Source organism: Trachypithecus francoisi, unplaced genomic scaffold (assembly GCF_009764315.1).
Source record: "Trachypithecus francoisi isolate TF-2019V2 unplaced genomic scaffold, Tfra_2.0 Lachesis_group4, whole genome shotgun sequence".
NCBI lineage: Eukaryota > Metazoa > Chordata > Mammalia > Primates > Cercopithecidae > Trachypithecus > Trachypithecus francoisi.
The window spans coordinates 124868002-124891202 of NW_022681469.1; the positions used below are offsets into that span (position 1 = coordinate 124868002).

The 23201-nt window shown below is 45.1% G+C and overlaps 1 protein-coding gene across 1 annotated transcript in view; it reads left to right on the forward strand.

Annotated features, from left to right (window-relative positions):
- GALNT17 (polypeptide N-acetylgalactosaminyltransferase 17) overlaps positions 1–22276 on the forward strand; it is a 619422-nt gene extending 597146 nt beyond the window's left edge. Inside the window, exons 10-11 of the mRNA XM_033193345.1 lie at positions 19477–19644; positions 20674–22276. Coding sequence (XP_033049236.1) covers positions 19477–19644; positions 20674–20802 — 297 coding nt within the window. The 3' untranslated portion in view covers positions 20803–22276. The remainder of the gene's footprint in view (positions 1–19476; positions 19645–20673) is intronic.
- The last annotated feature ends 925 nt before the right edge of the window (positions 22277–23201 follow it).

A 23201-nucleotide genomic window follows, 5' to 3' on the forward strand; every position in this document is an offset into this window, starting at 1 on the left:
GCTGTGTTGACCAGGCTGGTCTCAAACTCCTGGCCTCCCACAATCATCCTGCCTCAGCCTCCCAAAGTGCGGGGATTTATAGGTGTGAGTCACTGTGCCTGGCCCTTCTTTTTTTACCAAAGGCACAACAGCATTTCAGAGAGTTTGAAAAACACAATTTTTTTTTTTTTTTTTTGAGACGGAGTCTCACTCTGTCGCCGGGGCTGGAGTGCAGTGGCCGGATCTCAGCTCACTGCAAGCTCCGCCTCCCGGGTTCATGCCATTCTCCTGCCTCAGCCTCCCGAGTAGCTGGGACTACAGGCGCCCGCCACCTCACCCGGCTAGTTTTTTGTATTTTTTAGTAGAGACGGGGGTTTCACAGTGTTAGCCAGGATGGTCTCTCGATCTCCTGACCTCGTGATCCGCCTGTCTCGGCCTCCCAAAGTGCTGGGATTACAGGCTTAAGCCACCGCACCCGGCCGAAAAACACAAATTTAAATCATCCATGTCCTGCCACCCTGCAACAACTATTATTATTAGCGAAGGCTACTTTCAGCTTTTCTTTTTTTCAGAGAAATATGTTGATTTGTTAGGCTGTCTTTGTATCACTGAATTAAAAAGGAAACAACGTCACTGTTTCTGAAGGACAAGGAGGGGGACGTAGAGCCTCCTGGTGGAAATGTATTTAGTGCCTTACTCTTTACGAGGCTCAGCAGAGCCATGCAGAACCTCACAGTAGCCTCATCACTGACTGATTCACAGAGCTTTGATTTCTCCATGGAAGAGTAGTATCTGTTGAATGATTATTTTCAGTAAGTCATGGTAATATATATACACACGTAAGTTACATAAACAATTTTATTATATATACACAGTGTATGTATATAAGTACTTTTCAAATTTTTTTATTTTTATTTTATTTATCTTTTTATTTTTGAGACAGAGTCTTACTTTGGCACCCAGGCTGGAGTGCAGTGGCATGATCTCAGCTCACTGCAACCTCCACCTCCTGGGTTCAGGTGATTCTTCTGCCTCAGCCTCCTGAGTAGCTGGGATTATAGGTGCCCGCCACCACGCCCAGCTAATTTTTGTATTTTTAGCAGAGATGAGGTTTCATCATGTTGGCCAGGCTGGTCTTGAACTCCTGACCTCAGGTGATCCACCCACCTCGGCCTCCCAAAGTGTGTGAGCCACCACATCCAGCCGTAAGTACATATTTGTTACAGTATATACTTAGATATATACCTATATATTTATAGTGTTAGTATTCAGTGGAAGTGGATCATCATGAAAGTTCTTCATCCTTGTCTTCTTCACACACTGTAAGTATATAGGTATATATTTAAGTATATACTATAATATAGTGTGTGTGTACATGTGTATATATTTTTATATATATACACACACTATATATATAATATATTTATATTGTTAATTATAATATATTTATAGACATAAAATATATATTTTATAATATATATTATATATAATATATAAATATATAAATATAAATATATATAATATATTTATAATTCTATAAATATATATAATATATTTATAGACATAAAAAATAATGAAATCTTGTCCATTGCAGGGACATGGATGGAGCTGGAAGCCATTATCCTTAGCAAAGTAACACAGGAACAGAAAACAAATAACTTCTCTCTTCTAAGTAGGATCTGAATTATGAGAACACATGAACACATAGAGGGGAACAACACACACGGGCCTATTGGAGGATGGAGGGTAGGAGGAGGCAGAGGATCAGGAAAAATATTAAATAACTAATGGGTACTAGGCTTAATACCTGGGTGATGAAATAAGCTGTACAACAAACCCCCATGACACAAGTTTACCTACAGAACAAACCTGCACTTGTACCCCTGAACTTTTTAAAAAGTTCAAAAAAAAAATCTATAGGAAAGAAAATAAGTTCTTGGTAAAGCTGGAGTGAGACTCGGTTATTCAATGGTGGGTGAGGTCGGGGAAACATATCCACATTTGCTTCTAATTATTTTATTTAATCTCTATATTAGTCCGTTTTCATGCTGCTGATAAAGACATACGTGAGACAGGGCAATTTACAAAACAAGGAGGTTGAATGGACTCACAGTTCCACGTAGCTGGGGAGGCCTCACAATCATGGCGGAAGGTGAAAGGCACGTCTCACGTGGCGGCAGACAAGAGAAGAGAGCTTGTGCAGGGAAACTCCCCTTCATGAAACCATCAGATCTTGTGAGACTTATTCACTATCTCGAGAACAGCACAGGAAAGACCTGCCTCCATGTTTCAAGTACCTCCCACTTGGTCCCTCCCACAAAACACGGGAATTGTGGGAGCTGCAATTCCAGATGAGATTTGGGTGGGGACAGAACCAAACCATATCAATCTCCATAAATGCCCTAGGATGTAATCTATAATTATCCCCCCCCCTTGTTTTTTTGCGATGGAGTCTCACTCTGTCACTCAGGCTGAAGTGCCATTGCACAGTCTCAGCCCACTGCAACCTCTGCCACCCGGGTTCAAGCAATTCTCCTGCCTCAGTCTCCCGAGTAGCTGTGATTACAGATGTGCACCACCATGTTCAGTTAATTTTTGGACTGTTAGTAGAGACAGGGTTTCACCATGTTGGCCAGGCTGGTCTCAAACTTCTGACCTCAAGTGATTCACCCGCCTCGGCCTCCCAAAGTGCTGGGATTACAGGTGTGAGCCACCGTGCCCAGCCATTATCCCCATTTGAAAAATGAGGAAGCAGAGTCCCATAGGGCTAAAGTAATTGGCCCAGGACCATAAAATCATTAAGTAGCAGAGCCTGGATTTCCTAAGCAGACCCTAGAGTCCAAGTCCTTAACCATTATACTCTCCTGTCTCTCTAATGATACAAGACCAGAAATGCTGCTCTAGTTGGCAAGTGAAGAAAGTGAGCTCGTTGAGCCGTGGTACAGAAAGCCAGTGCTTGCTAGCATGTCCACGCTGCACCAGGATACAGTCCTCCCTTCGCATGTCACGTATAGAGACAAAAAAGAAATTCATGTTATCAGCGGTCTGTCCTACTGAGAAATAAAGTCTTTGCTTCCTTAACCAATTCAGCAGTCAGAGGTTTGCTTTGAAGATGTGCTTACGAATATCCTCCTGATTCCCTAGAAGTCGGAGTGGACTATGCATTCCCTCTCTCGCCCAGCTCTTCCAGCTCCCCTCCTGGTGCTCCACACCAAGAGAGGCCCCAGGTCTCTCCACAGGCCATGTGGGCCAGATCCTGCCTCCATTGGAACTGCCCCAATCTATCCACTCCTAGAACTGTCTCGGCAAGAAAATCAGCCTGAGGTTTTTGTGGCACAAAGATGTATCCCCATTCATTCCAAGCAGCAAATGCATTTTCTGGAAACATAATGCTTGAATCCAGCATGATGAGTCATATGGCAGAAGGGAGAAGCCAGCAGGGAAGGGCCCTTGGGACCATCCCAGTCCCCAGGAGCTGGTCCTCTCTGCAAAAACCATCTGGTTCCATAGCATGCTTTCTAAGCTCCCATATATATTTTTAAATCAACTATACGGAAGCATAAGGTAAATACAATACAGTGCATCCATTTAAAGTGTGCGATCTGATGAGTTTTGACAAGTGTGTACACCTGTGAAGCTACCCTTGAAATCAAGATTCAGAACGTTTCCATCTCCCTCAAGGATTTCTCATGCTCCTTTTCTAAACCCAGCTCTGAGGCAGCCACCACTTGTCCACTGGGAGACATTTATTTTGTATATTCAGTTTGGGATTGGGCATTTGGGATTTTCCAAAGGCAGCGTCCTCTGTAAATGTCTAAAGGCCACTGGAGACAGCATCTTCTCAGGCTTGTAAACTCCATGCCTGGGACTGGGTCCTTGCTCTCAGGATAGCCTGGAGGGGCTCCTGTCCACTGCTGGACTGCCTCTTTCTTAGCTTGGCCCAGCTTCGTAAACACCCAGGACAGTGAAGGATAAACTCTGTCAATTTCAAGAATATGCACGTGTTCTTGCAGTCATAAGAAACCATTCTTCTGGGCTTTAACCAAGTAATAAATAAATGTACTCCAAAGCAGATCTGAATTAATGGAATATATCTCTCTGTCTCTTGAGTAGAAGCTGGGAAACCTGAACTTTTCTTTTTTGGTGTTTGTTTGTTTTAGAGATAGGATCTTGCTCTGTCACCTAGGCTGGAATGCAGTGGTGCAGTCATAGCTGACTGCAGCCTTAATTTCCTGGGTTCAAGCGATCCTCCTGCCTCAGCCTCCCGAGTAGCTGGGACTACAGGCATGTGCCACCATACCCAGCTAATTTATTTTATTTTATTTTTATAGAGACAGTGTTTCACTATGTTACCCAGGCTGGTCTTAAACTCCTATCCTCAAGTGATCCTCCTGCCTCACCCTCCCAAAGTGCTGGGATTGCAGGTGTGAGCCACTGTGCCCAGCCAAGAAACTTACGTTTTGCATTTAGCCATTGTTTTCTACACTGACTGCTGGATATTAAAATCAGGAGAAAGGCCCTTAATAGGAAAGCAATTGCAAGCCATGTTTTTATTGATAATCTGATGGATTTTGCTGTGTTCTGGAGTCATTCTGCAATTATTTATCTGATTTTTGTTTATCTGGCTATAACCTGCGTATTCTAGTTTTATTTCAAGGCTGTTAAATTTGGGTTAATAGTTGTGTGTGTCTCTTAGATCATCTCAAATGGAAAATTCTTTCCCCCTAAATGAGAATTAATTGTATTTGAGCTCAGAGGTTTTTTCCTAATGCATTAGGGTGTGGATAATGATGTTCATTTCTCCTCTTGAGCCCAGGAGCCAAACCTAGAGTAATCCAATTCACATCCAAAGACATTTATAGAGCACTTGATTTTTGCAAGATACTTTCGTTGGTCCTTATGTTGGATAAAAATGGGTAGAATGCTGCTAAAAATAACAATAACAAAAACCTATAGCAAAGAAAAACACATTAATAAAATATGAAATTATGTAAGTTGGAAGAGTCATATCTGGGTGGGGGATATATGGAACCAGTGGAGACAGGGTGGGGCTAGAGAGAGAATATCCTACAGGGAAGGCAGGCTGGACGGTCGGCTGTTGTTGAGAAACCTCATATCATCTATCAGACTAAACCAGAAAAGCAAGAGTTATGCCTGAAAAGGTAAGTTGGACCATAGAGTAAAAAGTCATGGTAGAAAGTTTACTCTTAAATTGGTGGACCATGGGAGCAATGGAAGGTTGAGGCAAGGAATGGGATGATTATAACCTGCAGGACTGGGTAGGGTGGAAGAGAACTGGGAGGGTCTGGAGGCAAGAGGACCATTGATAAAGATCTGTCTTTATTTGCATCTGTCTCAATGTAGTAAGAATATTCAGGTCTCAAAATAGTCTGGAATTTTGGGAGGGAATATTTAGAAGCGGGAATTGGAGGATGTGCAAGTTTGTGGATGAGAAGGATGAGGGAGGGGAAGGTGCAAAGTCGATTCAAGTATGCAAGTCTAGAACTAGGGGACTCCAGGTGCGTAACAGGGAGCTAATTGTCTATTGGCTCCACACTGCAGGAATGAGAGTCACAAGTTTCAGGCAGTTATAAACTCAGAGAAGGATGCATTACCCATCCTTCTCCTCCCACTAGCAGGATTGCCTTGGCAACAGTCAGCATCGTCATACCAAGATGGTAGATTTCACAGATAGTGGCTTGGCCATAATTGGTTAATGAGCATCACAGTAATGAAATAGCTTTCAGTAGTACATTAGATACTTTGAAGGGTCTCCCTGCTCTCATATAGACAGATTCTAGATAAACTACAACAAACATTATTTAAATTTTTTTCTAGGCTCTTAAGAAAGTGGTTGTATCGGCTGGGAGTGGTGGCTCCCGCCTATAATCCCAGCACTTTGGGAGGCCAAGTCAGGTGGATCACCTGAGGTCAGGAGTTCAAGACCAGCCCGGCCAACATGGCAAAACCCTGCCTCTACTAACAGTACAAACATTAGCCAGGTGTGGTCGTGGGTGCCTGTAATCCCAGCTACTCAGGAGGCTGAGGCCGAATTGCTTGAATCCGGGAGGCGTGCCATTGTATTCCAGCCTGGGCGACAAGAGTGAGACTCTGTGGAAAGAAAGAAAGAAAGAGGGAGGGAGGGAGGGAGGGAGGCAGGGAAGTTGTATCAGTGAGCTTTTGCTGCATAACAAATTATCCCAAGACATTTTCAGATAAACTAAATCTGACAGTGTGTCTGTCCTATGACAGACAGTCACCAAAGGAACTTTTTTTTTTTTTTTGAGACGGAGTCTCACTCTGCCGTCCAGGCTGGAGTGCAGTGGTGCAATCTCGGCTCACTGCAAGCTCTGCCTCCTGAGTTCATGCCATTCTCCTGCCTCAGCCTCCCGAGTAGGTGGGACTACAGGCACCCACCACCGTGCCCGGCTAATTTTTTGTATTTTTAGTAGAGATGGGGTTTCACTGTGGTCTCGATCTCCTGACCTTGTGATCTGCCCGCCTCGGCCTCCCAAAGTGCTGGGATTACAGGCGTGAGCCACTGCACCCAGCCCAGAACTTGTAATGAATCAAAGGAAAATGACTACAGAAGGATGTCTTGAGGCGAGAATGATTTGTAAGCAAAGAAATTTATAAACACATCAATAAATCTCTGCAAACATTTATTGCATAAAATCATAAGAATAATGTCTAATTTGGGGAACAAGGGAGATACAACCAAAGTACTGAACAGTTAGAAGGAAGTGATCAGATCTGGTATCCTAATGCCTTTGAATTTTATCAAGGGGAAGCAGATGTTAAGATATTTTATAAAATTAGATTTTGCAAAGTTGTCAATGGTTAAACTTCAAGAGTAAAGAATAAAATAATGGAAATGGGGTGTGATTTTTAAATCTGTAGAGGGGAACAATGAAATATGATAACATTTCAACAAATCATCCAAACACAACTAATCCAAGCAAAGGCAAGTAGAGAAAAAAGAAGGAAACTGAGGAGCCTGGACAAACAGAAAGCACAAAGAGAGATGGCAGAAATAAGTACAAATATTAATTACAATGAATATGAATGGATTTAACTCTCCAGTTAAAAGACAGAGATTGCCATCTTCAATTTTGAAAACTCCAGCTGTATTCCATTTTCAAGGGACACATAAAACCTCAGGAGAGCACCATGCACAGTGACTCATGCCTGTAATCCCAGCACTTTGGCAGGCCGAGGGGGGCAGATTGCCAGACCTTATGAGTTCAAGACCAGCCTGGGCAACACGGTGAAACCCAGTCTCTACTAAAATACAAAAAATTAGCGGGTGTGGCAGTGTGCACCTATAATCCCAGCTACTTGGGAGGCTGAGGCAGGAGAATTGGTTGAACCAGGGAGGTGGAGGTTGTAGTGAGCCAAGATCATGCCACTGCACTGCAGCCTAGGCAACAGAGCAAGACTCCATCTCAAAAAAAAGGCCATGCTCAGTGGCTCACGCCTGTAATCCCAGCACCTCGGGAGGCCGAGGCGGGTGGATCACAAGGTCAAGAGATCAAGACCATTCTGGCCAACATGGGGAAATCCCGTCTCTATTAAAAGTACAAAAATTAGCCGGGCGTGGTGGCGCACCTGTAGTCCCAGGTACTCCAGAGGCTGAGGCAAGAGAATCGCTTGAACCGGTGAGGCAGAGGTTGCAGCGAGCCGAGATTGCAGCGAGCTTGCAGCGCAGCGCAATAGGCAGAGGTTGCAGCGAGCCACTGCACTCCAGCCTGGGTGACAGAGCGAGACTCCCATCTCAAAAAAAAAAAAAAAACCCTCAGGAGAATGAAGTGTTGAATTAAAAAAGTGGAAAGGGTTATGTCAGGCAAATTTTAAAAGAGCAGAAAGCTGGGGTAACTTCATTAGTATCAAACAAAATGCGTTATTAAAGATGAACGCAGCCTGGGCCAAGTGCAGTGGCTCAAGCCTGTAATCCCAGCACTTTGGGAGGCCGAGACGGGCGGATCACGAGGTCAGGAGATCAAGACCATCCTGGCTAACCTGGTGAAACCCTGTCTCTACTAAAAAATACAAAAAACTAGCCGGGTGAGGTGGCAGGCACCTGTAGTCCCAGCTACTCGGGAGGCTGAGGCAGGAGAATGGCATAAACCCGGGAGGCGGAGCTTGCAGTGAGCTGAGATCCGGCCACTGCACTCCAGCCTGGGCGACAGAGTGAGACTCCGTCTCAAAAAAAAAAAAAAGATGAATGCAGCCTGGACACGGTGGGTCATGCCTGTAATCCTAACACTTTGGGAGGCTGAAATGGGAGAATCATTTGAGCCTAGGAGTTTGAGGCCAGCCTGGGGAAAATAGTGAGACCCTGTGTCTATTTTTTTTTTTTTTTTAAATAACCAGGTGGTGTATCATGCACCTGTAGTCCCAGCTACTTGGGAGGCTGAGGCAGGAGGATCACGTGTGCCCAGGAGTTGGAAGCTGCAATGAACTATGATCACTTTACTGCACTGCAGCCTGAGTGACAGAGTGAGACCCCTATCTCAGAAAAAAAATAAAAAAGTGAAGTGTGTCAGTGTATGATGATAAAAGATTCTGTTTTCCAGTAAGATAGAATAATTCTTGGCCAGGCACAGTGGCTCACACCTGTAATCCCAGCAGTTTGGGAGGCCAAGGCAGGCAGATCACTTGAGACGGAGTTCAAGACCAGCCTGGCCAACATAGTGAAAGTCTATCTCTACTAAAAATACAAAAAATATATTAGCCTGGCGCAGTGGTGCACACCTGTAGTCCAGCTAATCAGGAGGCTAAGGCACAAGAATCGCTTGAGCCCAGGTGTCAGAGTTTGCAGTGAGCAGAGATCACACCACTGCACTACAGTCTGGGCGACATAGTGAGACTCCTTCTCAAAAAAGAAAATAAAAAAAAAAGAATCATTCTTAACTTCTTAACTACTTAAATTAACTTGTATGCATTCTGAAATCTGTCTTCTTCTAACCTTCACTGTCACACTTGAGTTCAGACCTTCATCCACCCCTCCACTTCCACCCTCATTGCAGTTCATTCTCCACTCAACAGGCAATGTGGTCAGCCTAAAATTCAGATGGCTCTTAATGAGAAAGCCTCGATTCCTGAGCTTGATGGACTCCATCTAGTGGAGTCTCACCTGCACTAGACCCAGCTCCCCCACCTCTGTACTCCATCATGGTGAAAGCTATGCTTGGATTCTCCAAAACACCACATTTCCTCTGGTCTCCAGGCCTTTAAACAGCTGCTCCCTCTTCCTGGTCTGATCTATTTTTCTCTTACTTGCCTAGTTGGCTGACTCCATCAGGGCTTGACTTCAATGCCTTCTCTGGGAATCCTTCTTTGACCTTCCTCTTTTGGATAGGGCCCCATCCTATTCTGCCTTTATGAACACACTTCGTGTATTTCCTGGCAAGATTCCACATTTTGTTATCATTGCTATCATTGCCTTTTTACTTGCCTGGCTCCAGTGAATAAGCTGTGAACACCTCGAAAGCAAGCACTATGTCATTCATTCATGATGTCACAAATGTTTATCAAGCACCTACTATATGCCAGGCATTCTTCTAAGAGCTAGAGATAGAACAGCAAACAAAAAAGTTAAGCAAACACACCCCTGCCTTCATGCCACTCTCATTCTAGCCAAGGGAGCCAAACAACAAACTGGGTAAGTAGGGAAAATAGATGGTTTAATAGAAGATAATAGGTGTTTACAGAGAAGTAAAGCAAGGAGAAAGATAGGGAGTAAGTGGTGCACGTGAAATTTTAAATAAGATGATCAAGGGAAAGTCTCAGCAAGAATATGACATTTCGCCAGGCGCGGTGGCTCACGCCTGTAATCCCAGCACTTTGGGAGGCCGGGGCAGGCAGATCACCTGAGGTCAGAAGTTCGAGACCAGCCTGGCCAACCTGGTGAAACCTGTCTCTACTAAAAATACAAAAATTAGCTGGGCATGGTGGCAGGTGCCTGTAATCCCGGCTACTCTGGAGGCTGAGGCAGGAGAATCACTTGAACCCGGGAGGCGGAGGTTGCAGTGAGCCAACATCGCGCCACTGCACTCCAGCCTGGGCGACAGAGTGAGACTCCATCTCAAAAAAGAAAAAAAAAAAAAAGAATATGACATTTAAGCAGAAACTTGAAAGAGGTGAGAGAGTGAGCCATTCAAACATCTGGAGGAGGCACTCCTGGGTACCTACCCAAAGGAAAAGGCATCAAAAAGATGCCTGCACTTGTATGTTCATCGCAGCACTATCCACAAAAACAAACTCATGGAATTAACCGAAGTACCCATAAAGAGTGGATGGGATAAAGAAAATATATATATACATATATGCACATATACACACACACACACACACGTATATATGTCATGGAACACTATGCAACCATAAAAAAGAATGAAATCTTATCCTTTGCAACAACGTAGATGTAGCTGGAGGCCATTATCCTAAGTGAATTAACAAAGGAACAGAAAACCTAATACCACATGTTCTCACTTGTAAGTGGGAGCTAAACATTGGACATAAAAATGGACACAATAGACAGTGTAGACTACCAGAGTAGAGAGAGAGGGAGGAGGGTAAGGGTTGAAAAGTGCCTACTGGGTACTATGTTTACTATTTGGGTGATGGGTTCAGTAGAAGCCCAAACTTCAGCATTATACAACATATCCATGTAACAAATATGTACATGTACCCACTGAATCTAAAATTTTAAAAAATATAAAAAGAGGGCCGGGTGCAGTGGCTCAAGCCTGTAATCCCAGCACTTTGGGAGGCCGAGACGGGCGGATCGTGAGGTCAGGAGATCGAGACCATCCTGGCTAACACGGTGAAACCCCGTCTCTACTTAAAAAAATACAAAAAAAAAAAAAAAACTAGCCGGGCGAGGTGGCGGGCGCCTGTAGTCCCAGCTACTCTCTGGAGGCTGAGGCAGGAGAATGGCGGGAACCCGGGAGGCGGAGCTTGCAGTGAGCTGAGATCTGGCCACTGCACCCCAGCCTGGGCGACAGAGCGAGACTCTGTCTCAAAAAAAAAAAAAAAAATATATATATATATATAGAGAGAGAGAGAGAGAGAGAGAGAGATCTAAAGGAAGAGTATTCAAGAGAGAAGGAACAGCCAATGCAAAGGCTCTGAACAGGAGCAGGCATGGATGGTTCACAGATCAGCAGGGAGGCCCATGTGGCTGGATTAAATAAGAGGATCAAGGAAAAGTCTCAGCAAAAAATATGACATTTGGCCGGAAGTTCTGGAAGCTCAGAAAGCTATTATTGGATTGCAAGACCCATTGCAAAGATCTTGGACTTTTATTTTCGGTGAGAGTGGAAGCCTCTAGAAGATCTTCAGCAGAGAGATGGCACACCCTGACTCCAATTTAAAGTAACATGATTTTAAATAATATAGTATTTTAAAAGCAGTCACTCTGGATGGTGTGTTGATAAGAAAACTGAGGGAGGCAAGGAGGGGGAACTGGGGAATGAGTCAGGAGGCCATTGCCCTAACCTTACCAAGAAAGGAAGGTGGCTTAGAACAGGGAGGTGAAATCTGGATATGATTTGCTAATGGATCATTATAGTAAGTAAGGTGTTTGACCTAAGCAACTGTAAGGATGGAGTTATTACCAAGAAGGAACCGATGCTGGATAAGTGTATGGGTGATAGAGGTTACACAAGAGGATGAGTTCAGTTGGGTCATCTAAATTTAAAATGCTTATTAGACATCCAAGTGGTATGTCATGTAGGGAGCTGGATATACAAAGTTGGAATTGAGAGAAATTTTTGGTTTGGAGACAAAAGTTTCAAACAACCAAATTAGCATGTAGATGCTATTGAAAGCTCTGAGGATGGGAAAAATCTCCAAGAAAGTGACTACATATAGGAGAATATATATCAATGCACTCAGCACAGAGCCGGGGTGCAATTGAAGAAAAAGCAATTGAAGTTTATATTATAGATCCTGCTTTATTAGGCTGTTCTTGCCTTGTTTTAAAGAAATACCTGAGACTGGGTAATTTATAAAGAAAAGAGGTTTAATTGGCTTATGGCTGTACGACATGTGCTCAGCTTCGGTGAGGCCTCAGGGGCTTTTGCCCATGGTGGAAGGTGAAGCAGAAGCAGGCACATCACTTGGCAAGAGTGGGAACAAGAGAGTGAGGTGAGAAGGTCCCAGACTTCTAAACAACCAGATCTTGCATTAACTAACTAAGCAAGAACTCACTGATCACCAAGGGGGTGGTGCTTAAACCATTCATAAGGGATATGGCCCCATGATACAGTTACCTCCCATCAGACCCCGTCTGCAACACCGGCAATCACATTTCAACCTGATATTTGGTGGGGACAAACATTCAAACCATATCACCTGATGACCTTTAAAAGGGCAATTTCAATGAAGTAACAATGGCAGAAGTTAGGTTGCAAGGCATGAAAGGTATGAGAGAGAGGAAATTCAAATTAAGAGATAAATAGAGCTGTGGCTAGAGACATAAAGATCTGGTTATATTTGTAGCTTGATTGAAGAAATGAAAGAAAGGAGCGAGTAATGGCTTAGGGTACCTACAGAATGGGGAGAGGGTCAGAGACTGAAGGAAATGTGAGTGAAGGAAGACATGTTTTTGAGAAGTAAGGGAGACAACTTTTCAACAAAATGGGAAGTAATATTCTCTGAAGGCAGTGAGGGCCCGGGACACCAGGACAGGAGATTGAGGAGGAAGGACACATTTTTAAAAATCCAGACTCTGGCAGGGATGGGAGGGGTGTTGGCTGACAGAGAGTCACATGAGGCGAATGAAAAGATGAAGAAGGGCCCAGGCACAGTTGGAACACAGGTCTCCAGTGGGTGTAGTCAGTTGGCACCTGGCCCTGGCCCTGGCCCTGTGAAAGCAAAGACCGAGGAGACTTGTAAAACCTGCTTTTCCGAGTGACCATGAGGTACCTGGGTGACTGGTGTGATCACAGAGGTGTATTAAACACACTGCTTACACTGGCAACGAACATTCTGAGAAAGGAATTAAGAGAACAAAAAACCATTTACAATAGCATCAAAAAGGATTAAATGCTTAGGAATAAATTTAGCCAAAAAACTGCAAGACAGGTACACTGAAATGACAAAACATTATTGAAATAAAGATCTAACTAAAAAAGATATCCTGTGTTCATGGATTAGAGGACTTAAGAGTGTTAAGATGGCAGTTCTTCCTAAATTGATCTAAAGATTCAATGCAATCCCTTTCAAAATGCCAACTGCCTTTTTTTTTTTTTTTTTTGCAGAGATGGAAAAGCTAATCCTAAAGTACATATGGAATTCAAGGGACACAAAATAGCCAGGACAGTACTGAAAAAGAACAAAGTTGCAAGACTCACACTTCCCAGTTCTAAGACTTACTACAAAGCTATAATAATCAAAGCAATATAGTATGGCACAAAGATAGACCTGGAGATCAAAGGAATCACATTTAGAGTCTAGAAACAAACCCTCACATTTATAGTCCATTGATTTTTGACAAGAGTGACAAGACAATTCAATAGGGAAAGAATAGTCTTTTCAGCAATGGTGCTGGGACACAGACATCCACATGAAAAAGAGTGAATTTGGACCCCTATCTTATACTATATAGAAAAAAATTCAAAGGGCACCAATGACCTAAATATAAGATGAAACTATAACATTCATATAAAACATAGAGGTAAATCTTCATGACCTTGGATTTTGCAATGGTTTCTTAGATATGACTTCAAAAACACAAATAACCAAAGAAAAAATAGCTACTTTGTATTTTACCAAAAATAAAAACTTTTATACTTCAAAGGACATTATCAAGCACGTGAAAAACAACCCATAGAATGGGAGAAAGTATTTGTAAATCATATGTCAGAAAAATGTCTTAGTATCCAGAATATGTAAAGAACTCTTATAACACAAAAACAATGACCTTTCTTTAATGGTCAAAAGATTTGAATAGACTTTTTTTCAAAGAAAATATAAAATGGTCAATAAGCAAATGAAAAGATCCTCAACATCTTTAGTCATTAGAGAAATGCAAATCGAAACCACAGTGGCCACTTCACACTCACTAGGATAGCTAGAGTCAAAAAAAGCAGACAATAACATGAGTTGGCCAGGATGTGGAGAAATTGAAACCCCGGTTCATTGCTGGTGGGAGTGTAAAATGGTGCAGCTGCTTTGGAAAACAGTTTGGCAGTTCCTTAGAAAGTTAAACATAGAGTTACCATATGGCCCAAGGATGAGTAATTCTACTCTTAGGTGTATACCTCAGATAATTGAAAACATATGTTCGTATGAAAATTGTACATGAATATCCACAGCAGCATTATTCATAATAGCCAAAAAGTGGAAACAACCCAAATGTCCATCAGCTTGAAAATGAATAAACAAAATGGTCAAGATGAGGAGACCACACCTTGAAGAGACACATGAGAGCAGCACAGACATCCAGTTGCTCCAAAGACCTGAAAGGAGAGGTCTAGGGGCTGGAAGACACTGTGCATAAGAGAGAATCACACTGAAGCCTAGGAAAGTTGAAGCCAGAATATTCTAGAGGAAGGCCAATCAGTAGCATCTCCAGGCAGAGAAACACACCTAGACAAAGACTTAGAGGCAGGAAAACCTGTTGAATGTGCAGAGGACAGGAAGAAGAGATCCTCAAGGAGACAGCATGAGGGATGAGGAGTCATGGTAGATAGACAACATCACAGAAGCTCCTGGTTCAGGACTGGGGCAAACATGAGACATTTGGTTGACAGCAGATCCAAGGGTTCACTACCTGCCTGCCTCTTGGTAGAAAAGTGGATGTGAGATCTGTTTGCCTAATTTTAGCCCCATCATCCTTCAGACCACAGTACTGGCTTCTAACTTTCTCAGAAAAGGAGGCAAGCATTGGTCCCTTGGCCAGACCAGCAGAACCTATGCACATGACCTAGTAATTTCAGTGTGATAAATACCTTCCCCTAGAAAGGAAATCCCATCCAGGGCCCTCCTCACCTGCCCCAGCCTACCCTGCATGCCTGCATGGCTTAGGACTGCCATGTGGCCTCTGCAGGTCCTAGTATTCTAGGTCTGATTGTTTCATTCCCTAACAGACCTCAGAAAGGAGAACCTCTAACTCCCAGTGGCATTTAGCTTCCCTCTTTAAACATCTGGGTCACAGATATGCTCAGTTAATTAATGTTCTTAGTGCTGCTCATCTGCCTGCTGGATAATAGATTGATTCATAATTTCAGTAAGCAGCTGTGTATATCTTTTCCCTGAACATAAAGGCAGCTTGCTGTCATTCATCACTTTGCATTTGGAGAATTTAAATATATCCAGGGAGACATTGTTTAGGGAGGGGGAGGGAGGGCTGCTGATTTTCTTACCATCTTGCCTCTAACAATTACTTTGATTTGGAACTAATTGGGGTTTAAAGCACACGTTAACCACATCTCTCTCAAGGGCACTTAATAAACTCCCTGTCCCTTGTTCAAGGAGAGCAGCCAGGCCCTCCTTTTGGGATCAGAGCCAAGAGCTTCTGAGTAGCTTTCACCAAGAAATGAGAACCCCATGCAGAGAATCTTTTCTGCCAGAAAAGAGCCACTCCTGTCCCTGAGCAGAGCTACTTATTTCATTCCTGGGCAGAATATGCTCAAGCTCTCTGGAGGAGGCGGGGTTCCCCTGGCAATCTGGGAGGGGCTCTTCTGCTGCTCAGCTGCTGGGCCATGGCAGCCAACCATCAGGTATTTGGTGACCAAAAGAAAGCGGCCAGCACCCAGTCAGCGGACCAGATGTCTTCATGCCTCAGTTTCCTCATCTACAAAATGTAAATAATAATAAAACATATCTTGCAGAGTTGTTGTGAAAATTGCATTATTTATTCTCTTTACAATGGTTAGAAGTGATGCAGAGTGTTTTTTAAAAAATTTATTAGGCAACAGCTGTGTAGATGTGGTCATGTTTTTAAATGATGCCATTCACCACATTTATGTGCTCAACCCCAAACACGTTTTGAGCACTTGGTCTGTGATTTGCTGCTAGTAAGAAAGGAAATTAATTAGGCACAGCCCCTACCTCTCAGGAGTGTGAAAGATGGGTGAATGCATTTTTTTAAATTTTAGAATATGATTCTTAAACAATATAATTTTCCTTCCCCAGGACAGTGAAGGCAGCAGAGGCAAGGCTGCTAGCCTAGTATAGGCCCTGTTGTGGGAACGGTTGCCAGGCAACACCTTCCCTGTATCAGTTAGGAATTGCTGCATAACGACTACCCCACAACGTAGTGGCTTAAAACAATATGCATATTTTTATTGCTCACGAGTCTACAGGTCAGCTGGATGATTCTATGATCTGGACCAGGCTTGGCTGATCTAACTGGATTCATTCCTGCATCTCCTATCAGCAACTGGCAGGTTGGCTGAGGGCTGCCTCATCCAGGTTGGCCTCATCCGTTTGGTTAACTGGTGGCTAACTGGCAACTGATTGGACCACATGACTCTCATCCTCAAACAGGCCAGCCTGTTTGAGGCTGAAGGGATGCATACAAGGCTAAAAGTCTAGTCTAGGAACAGGCACAGCCTCACTTCTGCTCCATTCCATTGGCCAAAGCAAGTCACAGGACCAACCAGTATTCAAGGGATGGTGAAATAGATTCCACTTCTTGATGGAAATTGCTTCAAAGCCATCTTGCCATGGGTGTATAGAAGGAATAGTGGATGATGTGGTCGGTTTTGCAACCTACCATAATCATCCAGCCTTTGTTGTTGTACATAGAGCATAAAGCAAGCACTAGGATTTTGTTGCCCACTTATGATATTTTTGCTCTGCTCTTTATTATAAATTCTGTTGCAATAAATACCCTACCCTTGAATTTTTGTTTGCAATTCTGATTATTTCCTCCTGCTAGAGTCCAGTCTCATGCTGTTAATAAAGACATACCCAAGACTAGGTAATTTATAAGGAAAGAGAGGTTTAATGGACTCACAGTTTTACATAGCTGAGGAGGCCTCATAATCATGTCAGAAGGTGAGGGAGGAGCAAAAGCATGCCTTATATGGTGGCAGGCAAGGGAGTGTGTACAGAGGAACTGTCCTTTATAAAACTATCAGATCTCATGAGACTTATTCATTATCACAAGAACAGCATGGGAAAAACCTGGCTTCATGATTCAATTACCTCCCACCAGGTCCCTCCCACAACACGTGAGGATTATGGGAGCTGCAATTCAAGATGAGATTTGGGTGGGGACACAGCCAAACCATATCATGGAGTTCTAAAAATTGATTCTTTTTAATTTATATTTTTATTTGATTCAGGTTTTTAACAAGGGTATATTGCAGGATGCTGAGGTTTGGGGTATGCTTGAAATCGTCACCCAGGTAGTGAGCCTAATACCCAATAGATTTTCAACTCTTGCCTTCCTTTCTCCCTCCCTCCTTTTGGCATTCCCAGTGTCTGTAATTTCCATCTTCATGTCCATGAATACCCAATGTTTAACTCCCACTCACAAGCGAGAACATACAGTATTTGGTGTTCTGATTCTGCATTAATTCTCTTAGGATAATGGCCTCCAGCTGCATCCATGTTGCTACAAAAGACATGATGCTGTTCTTGTTCATGGCTGTACCGTATTCCATGGTGTATAGGTACCACATTTTCTTCATCCAATTCACCATTTATGGGCATGTAGGTTGATTGCATATCTTTGCTATTGTGAATAGTGCTGCAATGAACATGTAAGTGCATGTGTCTTTTTGGTAGAATGATGTCTTTTCCTTTGGGTCGATACCCAGTAATAGGATTGCAGGTCAAACAGTAGTTATACTTTTAGTTCTTTGATAAGTCTCCAAACTTCTTTCCACAGTGGATGAACTAATCTACATTCCCGCCAACAGTGTATAAGCATTCCTTCTTCTCTGCATCCTCACCAACATCTGTTATTTTTTGGCTTTTCAATAGTAGCCATTCTTGCTGGTGTGAGATGGTATCTCATTGTGGTTTTGATTTGCATGTCTCTGATGATTAGTGATGATGAGCATTTTTTCACATGTGTTCTGACTACTTGTATGTCTTCTTATGAGAAGTGTCTTGTCCTTTGTGCGTAAAAGTGGATTAATTGAATCAAAGGCCATGAACATTTTAAAAGCACAAAGCATATATTTAGAAATCTCCTTTTTGAAAGGTTGTAGTAATCTACCCTCCCTCCAGCCCAATAGCGGGAGGGCCCATCTTAGACGTAAGTCACCAAAATGTGAATAATCTCTGATTTTAGTTTCAGTTTTTTGGGAGTTTTTTTGTTTTTTGTTTTGTTTTTGTTTTTGTTTGGTTTTTGTTTGTGTTTTTTTTTGAGACAGCCTCACTCTGTTGCCCATGCTGGAGTGCAATGGCACGATCTCGGCTCACTGTAGCCTCCGCACCCCCAGGTTCAAGCAATTCTGCTGCCTCAGGCTCCTGAATAGCTTGGATTATAGTTGTGCACCACCACGCCCGGCTGATTTCTGTAGTTTTAGAAGAGATGGAGTTTGGCCGTGTTGGCCAGACTGGTCTCGAACTCCTGGCTTCAAGTGATCCGCCTACCTCAGCGTCCCAAAGTGCTGGGATCACAGGCATGAGCCACTGAGCCTGGCCTACTCTCTTTCGTAAAATGTGGTATTTCATTATTTTAGATTTTTGTTTCTTTTCGTACCTATGAGGTTGAGTACTGTTTAATGTCTCTTTCTTCTTCACTGAATGGCTTTTTTGAGCCTTTTGCACCAGGGTAGATTTAGTCAATCCCTCTTGATAAGTGAGGAGGAAATGGAGACTCAGAGAGGTTAAGTGACTTGTTCAAGGTGGCCCAGCCAGCTGAAAGTAGAGCCATTTAGAGATTAGACATCCAGCTTCTTCATCTATTCCTTCTTACCGACGTTGCTGAATAGAAGACTAGGTCCTAAAACACTGCCTGAGGATATGCTTAGAAAAAAGATCAGGTCCAGGTGCGGTGGCTCACGCCTGTCATCCCTGCACTTTGAGAGGCCAAGGTGGGCAGATCACGAGGTCAGGAGTTCGAGACCAGCCTGACCAACATGGTGAAATCCCATCTCTACTAAAAATACAAAAATTAGCCGAGCGTGGTGGTGCGCACCTGTAATCCCACACACTCAGGAGGGTGAGGCAGGAGAATTGCTTGAACTCGGGAAGCAGAGGTGGCAGTGAGCTGAGATCGCGCCACTGCACTCCAGCCTGGGCGACAGAGTGAGACTCCATCTCAAAAAAAAAGAAAAAAGAAAAAAAGATCAGAGAGTTGCCCTGGGGACTCTGTATCCAGGCTCAGGAAGCCCGGGAGGCTTTCTGGAATAGGGCTCTCCTGTGAGCTGAGCATACAGTGTGAGTGACAGGCTGGGATGGTGGCCAGGACTGTAGTATTGACAGACAGCAGGGGTGACACCGGCAGACCTGAGCCCCGCTTCCTCCCATAGTCTCACTCCTGCCTCCCACTCCCATTCGCCTGCTGCTCTGGTCTCTCGACAGCTTGCCCGCTACACCAAGGAAGGCTTCCTGCACTTGGGCGCCCTGGGGACCACCACACTCCTCCCTGACACCCGCTGCCTGGTGGATAACTCTAAGAGTCGGCTGCCCCAGCTCCTGGACTGCGACAAGGTCAAGAGCAGCCTGTACAAGCGCTGGAACTTCATCCAGGTGAGTGCTGTACGGACAGGGCCAGCGGTCAGAGGCTGCAGACCACAGAAGGGAATCCAGCTTCCCCAGGGGTCCCCGGCAAAGAGCAACCCTGAACCCAGGTCTCCCTGCCCCGGGCTGGGCTTGTGGACCCCAAGCACTTCCTGGGGGCAGCTGTGGAGTTTCTGCATGGAGTAGCATTTCTGATTCCTACATCAGTGCTAGGCTGGTTGAGCTCTGATCAATCCTGAGAGAGGAGTGAGAGGGACTTCCTTGAAATCCACTAAGTACCCACAGCCAGTGGGGTTGAGACCATTAGACCAAGAATATCCCAGGAAACTTCCCATCCCGACCCCATCCCCCACCAGTGCTCCTCACCTGATTCAGATACTCAAACCGGGTGAAGCTTATTTAGGTTCTGACTTCAGAGTCCCCAGAGGAGGTCCTCATGCTTCCCTGCCCCAGCCCCATGCAAAGAATTTTGGTGGAATTGATTCTCTGCAAGAAGGTATGTGCCAGGCGCCATGATGGTTAAGCCTCTCTCTCTCTCTCTCCTTCTGTTACTCTCTATCTCTCCCTCTCTTCCTCTCCCTCTCCCTCTCTTCTCTCTCTTGTCTCTCCTCTCTTCTCTATCTCCTCTCTATGTTCTTTCCATCTCCTCTCCTCTTTTTTCTTTCTCTCTCCCCTTTATCTTTCTTTTTCTCTCTCCTCTCTCTGTCTTCGCTCTCTTCTCTCTCTTCCCTCTTTTTCTACCCCTCCTCCCTTTCTTTGTCTTCTCTTTGTCTCTTTCGCTCTTGTCTCTTTCTCTTCTGTCTCTATTTTTTCTCTTTCTCCTCTCTCTCTTGCCTCTTTTTCTCTGTCCTCTTTCTCTCTGTCTTCTCTTTACCTCTTTCTCTGTCTCTCTTTCTCTTCTCTCTTTTTCTTTGTCTCTTTGTCATTTTCTCTCTCCTGTCTCTCTTTCTTCTCTCTCTGTATCTCTCACTGTCTCTGTCTCCCTCTCTCTCTCTCCTGTCTCTCTTATCCTCTCTTCTCGATTTTGCCCCCTCCCAGAACGGAGCCATCATGAACAAGGGCACAGGACGCTGCCTGGAGGTGGAGAACCGGGGCCTGGCTGGCATCGACCTCATCCTCCGCAGCTGCACAGGTCAGAGGTGGACCATTAAGAACTCCATCAAGTAGAGGGAGGGAGCTGGGGCACTGGAGCCTGGCCCCCAGGACATGGCTGCTCCCTCCGACCTCTGGACCAGCCGCCCTGGTGGAGAGACAGCAAGGGGCTGGCAAGTACTCGATGGGCCCCCCAGCGCTTCTCCAGGGCAGCACAAGGACCCCCGGATGGAGACTCTGTCCCCCCTCAGGCATTCAGCTGCCCACAAGTTTCCTGCAGCCTGGAAAAGCCCCCCAACCCCTTCTCTGGGAAACCGAGAGCTGTCTACTGCAGCCTCTGATGTGAACCTGGTACTGAGGAGCAAGACTGTCCAGTTCTCCTCCACATCTCCCATCCCAGAATCAGGATCTGGGACTGGCAGGGTCCCCTCCTGTGTCTCATCTTGCAGCAACAGCTGCTGAACTCCAGCCATCAACACAGTGCGAGGCAGTGGGGGCTTCAGCCATGTCCTAGCTCCCCGCCCTAAAAGGAGGCAGCGAGAACCAGGCACTGTTTCCTCCGAGGTTACTTCTGCCCACATGACACCTGCCTGTTCATGCCCCAAGGCAGCCACGGCCCCTAACCCTTCCCACCATGGTGGCTTTGGGTACTGCAGCTCTTGACTTTTTTGGCCCCTCCCGAGATGACCTGGATGGAGCCGATGCTTTCTCTCCTAATCACCTGGGCACTAGGCTCTTCTCAGTGTGCTTGGGCCAGCTCTCCTGCCTGTGTCTAGAAGAAGCCAGAGACAGAAATAGGCCAAGCCTGCAGCAGGGTCTCAGCTGCGAGGGCCCCGCAGGATGGAGCTAGGTCAAGGACCAGGAAGTCCTGACTCCCGGAGGCTGCCACCGGGGAGCAGCACCGCTCCTCCATCCAGAACCTAAGGGCTGAAGCAAAGGCTGCCAGGACCCTCGAAGATGCTTTTGGCTCCCCTCATTTCACCCCACGCTCTGCTGGCTGGCAGAGGAGAAGGCAGTCGTTTCCTCTCTGAAGAGTATTAATTTTTTTTCGATTGCCCTCTGGTTAGGGTGCACATATAAATCAGAGTTAATATATGAACGCGTGTGCATGCACGAGCGTGTGTGTGCCTGTGTGCTGTGTGTGGCAGTGTGTGTGTGTGTGTGTTTGTGTGTGTGTCTGGCTGTGCGTTCCAGAGCGTGCGACGATGCTGACCTAGCTGTGTGGCCTTGGGCTTGCTGCTTCATTACTCGCCTGGATGGGGACGAGGGATGAGAAGGGTGTGGGTTTGGCCCCGTGTCACTGGCCGGAAGGATGTGTCTCAGCCCTGCCCTGTGGGGTGCCCCCGATGGGAGGCTGTCCCATCTCCCAGTCCCCATCTCTTTTCCCCACTCTGTCCCTGGACAAGCCCTGCCCAGAGCTGAACCCTGTAGCTGCCCCCTTGCCCTGTGTGGGATTCACAGTGTCTCATTTGGTGACATCTTATTGGTGACCATCTCCTCGCCCCATCTCCCACCTTGTGGAATAAATACATGTTAATAGCACTTCCCAGAATGGCCTCCTTTGTGTCTTGATTTCTCCAGAACTGGAGGTGGGGAGGGGAGTGATGAAGACACGAGGGGAGAGCTTATTTGGCTTTGAGGGTTTAGTGTTATTTATTTAACTATTTATTTATTTTTTTTTTTTTTTTTTTTTTTGAGACGGAGTCTTGCTCTGTCGCCCGGTCTGGAGTGCAGTGGCCGGATCTCAGCTCACTGCAAGCTCCGCCTCCCGGGTTCACGCCATTCTCCTGCCTCAGCCTCCCGAGTAGCTGGGACCACAGGCGCCCGCCACCTCGCCCGGCTAGTTTTTTGTATTTTTAGTAACTATTTATTTATGAGATGGGGTCTTGCTCTGTTGCCCAGGCTGGAGTGCAGTTGTACAGTCATGACAACTGCAGCCTCAAACTCCTGGGCTCAAATGATCCTCCCACCTTAGCCTCCTGAGTAACTGAGACTACAGGTACGCATCACCGTGCCTAGCTAATTTTTTACAAAATATTTTTGTAGAGATGGAATCTTGCTGCATTGCCCAGGCTGGGCCTGAACTCCTAGCCTCAAGAGATCTTCCCACCTTCGCCTCTCAAAGTGCTAAGATTTCAAGTGTGAGCCACTGCATCCAGCTAATTAAAAAAAAAACGCAGAGAGGGGTCTTGCTATATTGCCCAGATTGATTTCAAACTCCTGGCCTCAAGCAATCCATTCACCTCAGCCTTCTGAGTAACTGGAACCACAGACACAGGCCACTAGACCTGGCCGATTTTTGAGAAACAGGTTCTTGCCATGCTGGTCTTGAATTCCTAGCCTCAAGTGATCCTCCCACCTCTGCCTTCTGAGTAACTGAGACTACAGGTATACATCACCGTGCATGGCTAATTTTTTACAAAATATTTTTGTAGAGATGGAATCTTGCTGCGTTGCCCAGGCTGGGCCTGAAC